Below are 11,212 nucleotides of genomic sequence, written 5' to 3'. Positions count from 1 at the left end.
TCCTTCTAAGTGCTAGAAGTCGATACCACACACGCGAAACCTCCAAAAGAGGACGGAAATAGGTTGAACTAAAACGAGGCGGGCACCACTTCTAAGGCTCTAAGATAGTCGCAGGAAGACCCCTAAGGCTAGATCCTAACTCCTACGAGAAATACTAGACCTCACGAAAATTGAGGTCAACATGGGGTCATAAACCTATGCATGAAAAGGTGTCAGTTTTAAAAGGCAAGTAATAATGGTATTTTGATGTGATGTTAGAGATTTGAGTGTTATGCATATAAATATAAAAGTTTAGTTGTTATATATGTAAATGCATAAGAATTGTATGTTATATATGTAAATGCCCCTTTATTATAAAATTTTCAAGGTTTTCACCCTTAGCTTACCTAAATATCACGTAACCATCCATCACTATTTTTTTTTTCTCATCCATTAGTACTGGTTGATAATTAGCAATTTCAGATCCATTAACTTATTGTTTTTTGATTAGATGTTTCATGTCTTTTATGAAAGTTCTTGTTGCCTTAGAAAAGGTCATCACTTATTAAACCTTTATCTACAAATAAACTATACTAAGGTATTTTGTCTTGAATATCCGACCTAAATAACTCCATAATCGATAGCACAAACGAGGACTTAATGTTGATTAGATTAGATGACTTAATGCCGATCAAATGTGTAATTACATGGTTCTCTTAATAGTTATTTCTATTAATATCAGCATATTTTCCCCTTGTAAGTATCTCTAGGGATGAACAAGTTAATTGACTGTTGTAATTGTGCGTGCAATTTTATCCCTTGTGATGCTAATAACTGGCTTAGTGGTACATTTGGTACATTGATGAATCTGTTGCACAGTAATGCTATTTTTCTCACCTTTTCCTACATTAGGCTTTCATATGTCATGTTGTATTTTGAATGGCATGCATTGCATCTTGCTGCTTGTAGAATGTTGAATCTACCATAAAGACATTAACGCTTTGGCTAATCTTAGAGGTGTTTTTTTTATACATGTTAACACAGATTTTTAGGATCTTTGATATTTTAAGCTCTCACATTTGATTTATTTGATTTTATTTTTTTATTATTTTATTATTTATTCTTATTATTATTTTTTTTATTATTTATTCTTATTATTATTTTTTTGGTAACTGAGCATATGCAGTGATGTGGAATGCTCAAATTTGATTGTGACTGCTGGACATGAAGGCTTAAAATTTTGGGACCTACGGTATGCATATTGCATCAATTGAGCATGCAGAAAAATGTCTGTTTATTTATCGCTTGAAATTCTTGAATGTTTAATATGTGCAAACACTTTAATTAATTAATTGTTGTCTAATACGTACAAAAAAACATATTATTATTTCTTGAGCATTTGTAGCATTACAAACTAAATGTAATAAAAAAAAATGCAAAAAAAAAACATTACTAACTAAAATAAAGTCTTATGATAACCAATTTCTATAGCATGCCGAGCAAAGCACATGCATATGAAAGACTCTTTTCGGACTCGGGGATCAACAACAACAACAAACCTTTATCTCACTAAGTTGGGTCGATTACATGAATCCTTTTTCTTCATTGCATTCTATTGATTGTCATATTTTCATTTAATTCTAATAGATTAAGATCATTTTTTATTCAATTTGCCCAAGTTTCTTTTGGTCTACCTTTGCCTTTCTTAACACAATTCAAATCTAAAACATCTACTCTCCTAACAGGATCATCATATTGCCGGCATTTAATGTCCCAAACCATCTAAGATGACTCTAATTTTGTCGGCCATTGGAGCTACACCAATCGTATCACAGATATATTCATTTTGCATTTTGTCTCTAAGTGTCATGCCACTCATTGCCACTCATCCATCTAAGCATTCAGCAACACTTTACTTGGTTTTATGCTTCTTTTTTAAAGGCTAACATTCTGCACTATAAAGCACTGCCATAGAGCATTGTTGCAGGTCTTACCGTCATCTTATAAAATTTTCCTTTCAATCTTAGCTGTACTTTTCTATCACATAATAGGTCTGATTCATTTCTCCAATTCAACAAATCAATTTGAATTCTACTAATAATGTCCCCATTTATATCACCATCAATTTGAACTATAGACCTGGGATATCTAAAACAATCACACCTTTTAATGATTTGATCACCCATAGTCAGAACTCTACCACTATAACTATTACTACTAAAATTACATCCCATGTATTCAGCTTTAGATCTACTCAAACGAAGGCTTTTAGACTCCAATGTAGACCTCTATAATTCAAGTTTTTCCTGGACGCTTTCTCTATATCCACAAGAAGAATAATACTAGCGAAAAACATACAACAAATTACATCCTCATGTAAATGTCCAAGAAGAACATCCATAGCTAAAACAAAAAGATATGGGCTTAAACCCGATACCTGATGTAAGCCAACTAAAATAGGAAAATACTTGATCAATCCTCCTTCTGTTCGAACACAAGTAACAACTCTAGGAAACACATTTTCAATGATTTGAATAAAAGTTCTTATCAACACCTTTCTTATTTAGAACTCTCCAAATTACTTCTCTTGCAATCGTAATGTAAGCTTTTTTTAAATCACTAAAAATCATATGTAGATCGTCCCTATTCTCTATGTACTTCTCTATCAAATCTCTCAATAAATGTATAACTTCTATAGTAAACCTGCCCGACATAAATCCAAACATAAATCCAAACTGATTCAAACTGATTATGAGAAAGTTTTGTATCACGTGTTACCCTATGTTCAATTACCCTCTCCCATAATTTTAAACTATGACACATCAACTTAATTCCTCTATAATTTGCACACTCTTTTGTATCCCCTTTATTCTTTAAAATGGGGAGCAAAATACTCTTTCTCTACTCCTCGGACATCTTTTTATTGTTTAAAATATTATTAAAGAGTTTAGTAAGCCAAAAAACTTCCAAATCTCTTGAATATTTTCACATTTTAATTAGAATATCATTAGGGCCTACTAAATTTTCACTCTTGGTTTTCTTTAAATCCTCAACTTTATTTTTACTAATGTGACGATAAAAATAAAATGTTTTATTATTAGTAACGTTATTATGATCACTGAGGTCGATCGTATTTTCAATGACTTCATTGAAAAATTTATCAAAATAACTCACATAATTATGTTGAATTTATTCCTCTAAGAAAAACACTTTTTGATTTTCATCTTTAATATACTTTACTTAAATTAAGTCTTTACTTTTTTTTTTGTTTGGCTAGTTTATACATATATTTTTCACTCTTTTTAGTATTAATATATTATAAAGATCACTAAAAACATAATTTTTAGCATCACAAATTATTCTTTTAGATTCTTTACAGATCACCTTTTATTTTTTTCAGTTCTCTAAGTTTTTACGTTTGAATCAATTTTTATAACACAGTTTCTTATTTTTTTCTCTCGCACATTTATTATTGCACTACCAACTATTTTTAGTTATAAAAATTTTTCCTTTTGATTCTCCAAGTATATGTTTTGCCACATCTTGCTTATTGCGTTATCCTACATAGAATTCACTTCTTCATAAACATCTCAAATCTTGAAATCTTGAAGTTTACTCATAATAATAATTTTATTTGTGTATTTTTGGTGCATCCATCTTATTCTATGATAATGTTTTCTTTATTCTTCATCTTTCAACTTTTCCTCTAAAATCCAGAACTAATAATCGATATTGAGTACTTAAAATTTCACTCGAAATAACTTTACAATCTTTACACTTTCGACGATCCCTTTTTCTCTTAAGAAAATAATCAATTTGTGTTTTATTGGATCATTTCTTATAAGTAATATTATGTCCATCTATTTTTTAAAATAAAATATTAACAATAACTAAATCATATGCTAAAGCAAAATCTAAAATGTTTCTATCTTTCGAGAACTCTCTACATTTTATTTTTATTTTTATTTGAAAGAGCTTTGGAGGGTCAAATTTTCAGAAAACAGATTGGATTATAGATAAAACACTATCTAGAGATTTCACCCTCATTTTGTGAAGATTTTTTGATATGAGGTTTGAGGTTTCTAATAGGCGTAAGCCCCTATGATTAATTACCCATCCTGATAACATGAGAACACTTTCGACTGAGGCTGGTCATTAAAAATTGAATATTTAACATATAATAACATTAAGCTTAGGACTTGAGTTTTAAATTTATCACTTGAAGCTTAAAGTGGATGGTGAGAGAATGAAGTTGAAACACGATCAATATCCCATGGTTATGTCATTCCACATTGTCACAGTCCCTTATCACCTGATAGAAGGATTCTTGTTTGCAGTCATTGTTCGCGTCATCCAATGTATCCTCGTTGATCTGGGGTGGATGTTTGTCTAAGGGGTCAAATTTACATCGATCCTAGCTAATAGAAGATTTTGTGTCAATTAATTGTATTATTATAATTTACAACTCAAAAGGTAAAATGTTTGGGAACATACGGGCTGCGACTGTGATCGTAAGATAATGATGTTGTTTGGCGAAAACTACTCGGTCATAAGGCTCTGGTCATAATCCCTATTATGTGGTGTCATTTGATGGCAGAACCACACAGACAGAAGACTCGATCCACGTCCTTACTGACAAGCAATTGCTTTGATTGTGAATATAAAGATATACTTGATGTTACATTCACTCTTTGTGAGCTTAAATTAATAAAAAAATCATCACCCTCGACAAATTGTTGTGGAAAGCGGATAAGTGATTAAATTTTCCTTACATATTTGTTGGCTATTTTGAAAAGCTTGATTTTGAAGGTTAACTCCTTCGGTTGAAATCTTTAATCAATACAATCATCATCGGGGAGTAAAGCATTTTAAAACTTTTATATTTGAATCAGGGTGACATTTAGTTTTGTTAAATTAAACTTTTAGGGCATGAGTCTTGTCAACTCTTGTTCTTACAAGGAGGATGATTGAGCTAGGTGATTTGAACTTGTAAATTCTTATTTTAAGATTTGAAAATCTATTTTAAAATTACTAGACTCGTTAACTCCAGACCTTACAAGGAGGAGGATCATACTAGTTAAGTGAGATTTGCGACCTTATCCTATAGATAAGGCGGCTCGATGAGCACGTGCAGCATTTTAAACCCTAATATTTGAGCATTCAATATATTGGTTGGGGCACATGCATACATGTAATTTGTTGGCTCAAGTTGATTTTTAAATAGTTTTGCACGCGTTGTAGGGCAGATTAAGTGTATATTTTGACCCGCGTAGCATTCTCAAACCTAGTATTCAAGCATTCAATACATTGGTTGGAGCATGTGCGGATGTTTGAAAATATGTGTAATTGATTTGCTTATATAGATATCTTAAAGCATACATAGCTCAAGGGTGTCTCAAGTGATATTCACCTTAGTCTTAAGAGTGGACTCGTATTTCAAGATGTCTCATTTGACTTAGTATATAACCACAAAATTTTTATAAATTTTGAAATCATTTGGAGCTTAAAGTATTTGCGAAATTTTTAAGATTTTAGGCTTCAAAAAGTGACCGCTTTCTATTTGCCAGCTGAAGTATTGCGAATTCGGTGACGGTATTTTAAGATTTCAAGAGGCTTGATATCCAAATTATTTTTCGTCCCCTAGAAGCCTAAGTCCGAAAAACTCAACTTTACATTTTTTAGATTTACAAGCTTAAATTTTAAAATCCAAATTTTAATATTTTAAGCCATTTCAGTCCAGATTTACAAACATCAGGTGAGATCGCGGTATGATCAAGAGGGAGCGTGACTTCGATTTTAATGTGTGGTACAGGGAGGATTAAGAAATTTTAGATGTCTCTGTACAAAGCTATCCCGTCCTTGCCTTTCGTGCGTCTGGCGAGTTGTCTCTGTTCGATCTTGAAGGAGCTTCGGAAGTCCCGTATGCGACGATCCCGTTGATGCTTTTCCGTTAGCCCTCACAACCATTGTACTGTGAGAATCACTAAAGAAGACTTCGACTCTATCTGGGGAGAAAGACGATCAGGATTTTTGTCTTTGTGGGTTTCTGTAACCGACTCGATTCAAACCTCCCAAAAATTTCAAATTAGTCCTTAATACTAAAATAAACAGCGGGAGCTGTTATTCACTGAACTTGAGTGGGAACCTATAAGAATTATAATGTTAGTTTATTTCCTTTTTTTTATTTATTTGAGTTGTCAACACACCTCCAATAAATTTTTTTTTTTCTTTAAGAGGTATCATTTGGATTGATTCTTATAGTGCATTCTAGAAAATTTCTTTTAAATCTATATCTCCATGTACTCGAGGAACATAAACACTTATAATATTAAAAATCTTAGTATCAACAACAATTTTTAGTACTATAATTATATCTCTAATTCTATTAATTTGTACTATATTATATTTCAAACTCTCCTCTGGAATTAAAAGAGGAAAGAGTTGGTAGTTTGAATGATTTCCATTAATTTACTTTAACTTGATTTCCGTTATAGAATTAAGTTGGTTGCTTTCATAATACCTATACACCTCATTTATCACCTAACAAGCTCCCGCTAAGAAGTTGAGGTCACCTTGCCTCCGCAGTCCACACAATATCCCATACGTCCTTCCGTAAACGATGGTAGTTTGAATGATCGGATGACCCTTTGGTTCTCCTTCTTGTATTTTAATGAATAACTAATTCATACACAATGAGATTTGTAAGAGCTGAACAAATTATTAATTAAGTTTTTGTAAATTATATTTTCTGTAATTTTTTTAACTCCTGATTGTATTTATTTGTCTTAGTTGTTGGATTCAAACCAGAAGAGTTGTGGATTATTTGATGAAAATGTAATCATTATTTAAATTATTGGTTAAAAATGTTGGTAGATAATGTCTGGTATTGAATGTTAAGTGTTTAACTCATTTTTTTTATATTTTATTAGCGACACTACCATTACACTGTTCCTCTTTTTCTTTCTCTTCATTAGATTTTAGCAAGATTAGATTTATTGATTTCTCATTTTCTTTTATTATGAAGTGATTCTGTGTCGCACAGTGGCTATATTTTTATTTACTGTTGGTCACTTCTACATTATATGAAGTTTTGTTTATTTTTTTATTTCCTTGCACTATTTTCTAGATCCAATTTTTGACACTTTTCTTGTACAGCGACCCCTATCGTCCTCTATTGGACCTTTGTCCAGTACAAAGAGCTGTGTTAAGTCTTGATTGGTTGAAGAACCCCAGGTAACTACAGTTACCCTGTACATTTCCTAGTAATTTGCAAATATTTGAAGTTAGTTGATAATAGGGAGCACCTAGTGTAGCAAGGCCTAATTCAACTTTAAGTTCAATTAAGAATGAGGTTGTAGTGTGGTGTACTATATTTGAGGAAATCTGAAGTTTTTAGGTTTATGATGATAAAATGGAGCTTAGGGTGTGCTATAAATTATTTGACAATATTTATGTGCTGTAACTCTGTCAAAAACTTTGTCACAATTTTTCTCAAGCATGCGTATTTGTGAATCTATGGATTTTTAAGTGTTCAACAACTAAAAGATGGAGGGGAGTGAAGATTTTGGATGTATTTTCTTTTTCATTATGGAATTTCCAAACTTACTGTTATACCTCGATCTTTCTTTCGGCGATACTCATGCTACAATATTCTATTCGAGTTTTCTTGTGTCGCTTTTTTTTTTTTTTTTCATGTTTTGTCTAACCTCACCATCTTTTATTTGACCAAAAATTAAAAGGATGATTGGCTAGAGGTCTCCTTTGTCAAAGTTTTGTTAGCCATATTATATTGAGGTCAAATCCTTTTTCTCCATTCATTATGAATAATGGTAGACATGATCATTTTGTTATTTGCTAAATCATTTTGAAGAACTTTTGGGTTTTTTGTGTTTACTCGGTTCTTTAATTTAAACTATATCCTAGTAGTTCATTTTTTTAATGCAATACATTTTGGCATATCCTTTTTTGACTTTCATTTTTATTCATGGCTAACTTTTCCTGGACAGCTTTTGGCCTCTTTTAGTATAGCTGTATAACTCTAGCAGAAGCATACATATGCACATATGTAAATATAGAAAAAAAAAAAAACTAGGAAGTTAATGTTCTTTTTTACATTTTTACAATATTCATTTTTAGGCAGATGAGAAATATCCTCCATGCTTCTATGGAATTTTATTATGTTTCTTCTTAAGATGTATTCTCACATTATTAGCAACAGTTTCATGACCCAACTAACAAATCATGTGCAACAAATATATCTAATATAGGTGTCAAGTAGTAGATTGAATTATCATCGGTCAAAACTGTGACTTCTACCAAATCTTTACAGTTGCCTTGTCATTGCATATGAAGACGGTATCATCAGGACACTAAGCTTGACAAAGATAGCAAATGATATACCTGCTACCGGGGAACCACTGGCTACAAAACAGCAAGGACTGCACTTTCAGTCTTGCTCATCTTTTGCCATTTGGAGTGTCCAAGTATCACGTAGCACTGGTAATAATATTCATTAAACCTTTTCCTTTAATTTTTACTTGCGTACTTTTATTGCACTGGTGACACTGAAAAAATTAAGAAGTGGATATATGGAAGCAAAACAAATCATAACAAATGAAAGGATGTGAAATCAGAGAAAAAATGAAAAGAAGGTAGAACAGAAACCTTTCTTTCATTCACTGAATAAGTTAAGCAGAGTGGATATATAGAAGAGAGACAAATCAAAACAAATAAAGGGATGTAAAATCAGAATAGAAATGAAGGTAGAACTGAAACCTTTCTTGCATTCACTGAATAAGTTAAGCAGAGTGGATATATAGAAGAGAGACAAATCAAAACAAATAAAGGGATGTAAAATCAGAATAGAAATGAAGGTAGAACTGAAACCTTTCTTGCATTCACTGAATAAGTTAAGCAGAGTGGATATATAGAAGAGAGACAAATCAAAACAAATAAAGGGATGTAAAATCAGAATAGAAATGAAGGTAGAACTGAAATCTTTCTTTGATAATTAGTTGCATTCTGCATCAAATTTCAAGGCATTTTGCACTAAGATTGTTTTTAGCTAAAAAAAGAAAGAATGAAAAGGAAGAATGATAGGGAGAAAGAGATGTGGGACAAGGGGTTGCATGTAAGTAAATATCTCGAGTGAAACAATCATTAATTGTAGAAAGATAAATACTCCTTTTATTAATGCTAATTCGCTTTAACTGCATCTGGCGTGTCATAGATATAACCGCACAGGCAAGTTCTTATCTAGACTTCTTAATAAATTACCTATTTAAGGTTTTCCAATAGTATTCTTGTACGAGCATTTAAATTATCAAGCTAACGTATGCTTTGGGCACATTTGTGTTCAGGTTTTGTTGCCTACTGTGGTTCAGATGGTCGTACTTGCTACTTTCAGGTAATAAAGTAATCTCAAGGGAGGGTTGTCGGATGGAAGGACATTCTTTCCGCTAATATTATTAGCATATGCTTGTCATGCCTTTTAGATGCACATAGTACAATTTGCATCCTCTTTTGAAGTTTTAGTTGCTGTTGTTTGTAGCTCACAGCTGAAGCAGTTGACAAGGGTTCAAGTCGATATCGTAAGCCACACTTCCTCTGCGGTTCTCTAGCCGAGGATGGTCCAACTCTGGCCATGAACACCCCCTTGAAAAGTGTTCCTTTACCTAAACAACCATTAGCTTCAAAGGTGGTGGCTGATGAGGCAAAACCAATAAACTCCTCAATGCCAGGTAAACATAAATTATACAATTAGATTAGCAGCAGCTGTTGTTTTCCTGTTTCATCAAGACCAATAAACTCGTCAATGCAGCAAACAATACTAGCAGCCAGAAGAAGAGAAAATGCAATCCAAGCAAGCAAGCAGAAGCTGGAGAAGATGGTGCATTGCAAGAAACTGAGAGTAGGGGAGATGAATCGAGGCAAAATATTACTAGATTTCCTCCCAAGATTGTGGCCATGCACAAGCTAAGATGGAACATGAATAAGGGTAGCGAAAGATGGCTGTGTTATGGCGGTGCTGCTGGTATTGTGAGATGCCAGCTTGTGTCTCCCAGATAGAAGATTGAGGGTTTAGAATTGGTTCATCATGCTATAAGAGTTCGCTGCATTGGTCCGTCGGCAAGGACAGATTTTTTGGGGTACACACACACATAGGACATATATATATATATATATATATATATATATCTAAAGGCGGATTAGTTTAGATGTACCTCAGGCCGCTCATATAATAATATTCAGGACAGGTTATGTCATGGGAAACTAGGATTTCGACAGGCATCTTTATCTGGCTGCCAAGTTTGAAGTCATGTGGGTTCAGACAAAGCACTAGGTGCACATGGCCTTTACATACATACCATTTAATTCTTATTTATTTAATTTAGGACCTAGATATGTAAATACATAGAATTAAATGGTTTCATACATACTACCCAATTCCTATGTATTTACATATCTAAAACTTAAATTTTTTTTCTTGGGTTTTTTGAACTTAAATTTTTTATATCAACAACAATAACAACAACAAAGCCTTAATCCCACTATGTAGGTAAATATTTCCTCATTGTTGTTGTATAACATTATGATTGAAGATAAAGTAATTAATTATTAGATAAAGTGGGTTGTAGCGAGTTCACATCAGGTTAATGTTGAAATCATTACTTTGGAGATTAACGTTCCATAACGCTGGGCCGTGGGGTTGATTCTGAGGCCCGTGTTCATCCTATTCAGCGGCAAGCGGCCGCCGCTGAAGGAAAGCATGTGAAAAAATGAAAAGTTCGCGGACAGTAGCCCGACGCTTGAAAAATGCAGCCTCAAATAGAGTCTGCGTGCATGCAGAATTAAAATAATTGTTTGTTTTTATGTATATGTAATTGAATGATAGACAAATGAAACACTATCTTAAAGATTCATGTCAGTTGGTAATATATATATAGACACACACGTCGCCTCCTCCGAAGCCTTCTTGCGCATTTACTAAAGTGCTCGCAGGAAGCATTTCATGCATCTTCAACCCTCAATGGCAAACCTACTTCGCTAAAGGATGAGGTTACTATTGGAAAAAATATTACATCAGTACTACGCACGTAAAAATAACGTGCGTAGCCAATCAAAACACGCCACGACATCTCACGCGGCAGAGCAAAAAAAACGGCGCAGTAACACGGGGAATATTCCCTCCTGTGTTATTCATATGTTATTGCGCGTTATTCATGTGTTATTG

At 33.0% G+C, this 11,212-nt stretch overlaps 1 protein-coding gene across 7 annotated transcripts in view; it reads left to right on the top strand.

Annotated features, from left to right (window-relative positions):
* LOC110024643 overlaps positions 1-10,140 on the top strand; it is a 33,265-nt gene extending 23,125 nt beyond the window's left edge. For 5 of the 7 annotated variants that reach the window (XM_020724726.1, XM_020724724.1, XM_020724725.1 and 2 more), the window contains 6 exons: positions 1,166-1,231; positions 7,135-7,212; positions 8,309-8,478; positions 9,339-9,385; positions 9,530-9,719; positions 9,800-10,140. In XM_020724726.1, the coding sequence (XP_020580385.1) occupies positions 1,166-1,231; positions 7,135-7,212; positions 8,309-8,478; positions 9,339-9,385; positions 9,530-9,719; positions 9,800-10,047 (799 nt within the window). In that variant the 3' untranslated portion in view covers positions 10,048-10,140. Of the gene's footprint in view, positions 1-1,165; positions 1,232-7,134; positions 7,213-8,246; positions 8,479-9,338; positions 9,386-9,529; positions 9,720-9,799 lie in introns of those variants that run through there. The other 2 variants (XM_020724729.1, XM_020724730.1) reach the window with 2 other exon arrangements.
* Positions 10,141-11,212: the final 1,072 nt, after the last annotated feature.

This window comes from Phalaenopsis equestris, unplaced genomic scaffold (genome assembly GCF_001263595.1).
Source record: "Phalaenopsis equestris unplaced genomic scaffold, ASM126359v1 Scaffold000264, whole genome shotgun sequence".
Lineage (NCBI taxonomy): Eukaryota > Viridiplantae > Streptophyta > Magnoliopsida > Asparagales > Orchidaceae > Phalaenopsis > Phalaenopsis equestris.
This window is presented reverse-complemented; position numbering and strand designations above follow the sequence as displayed.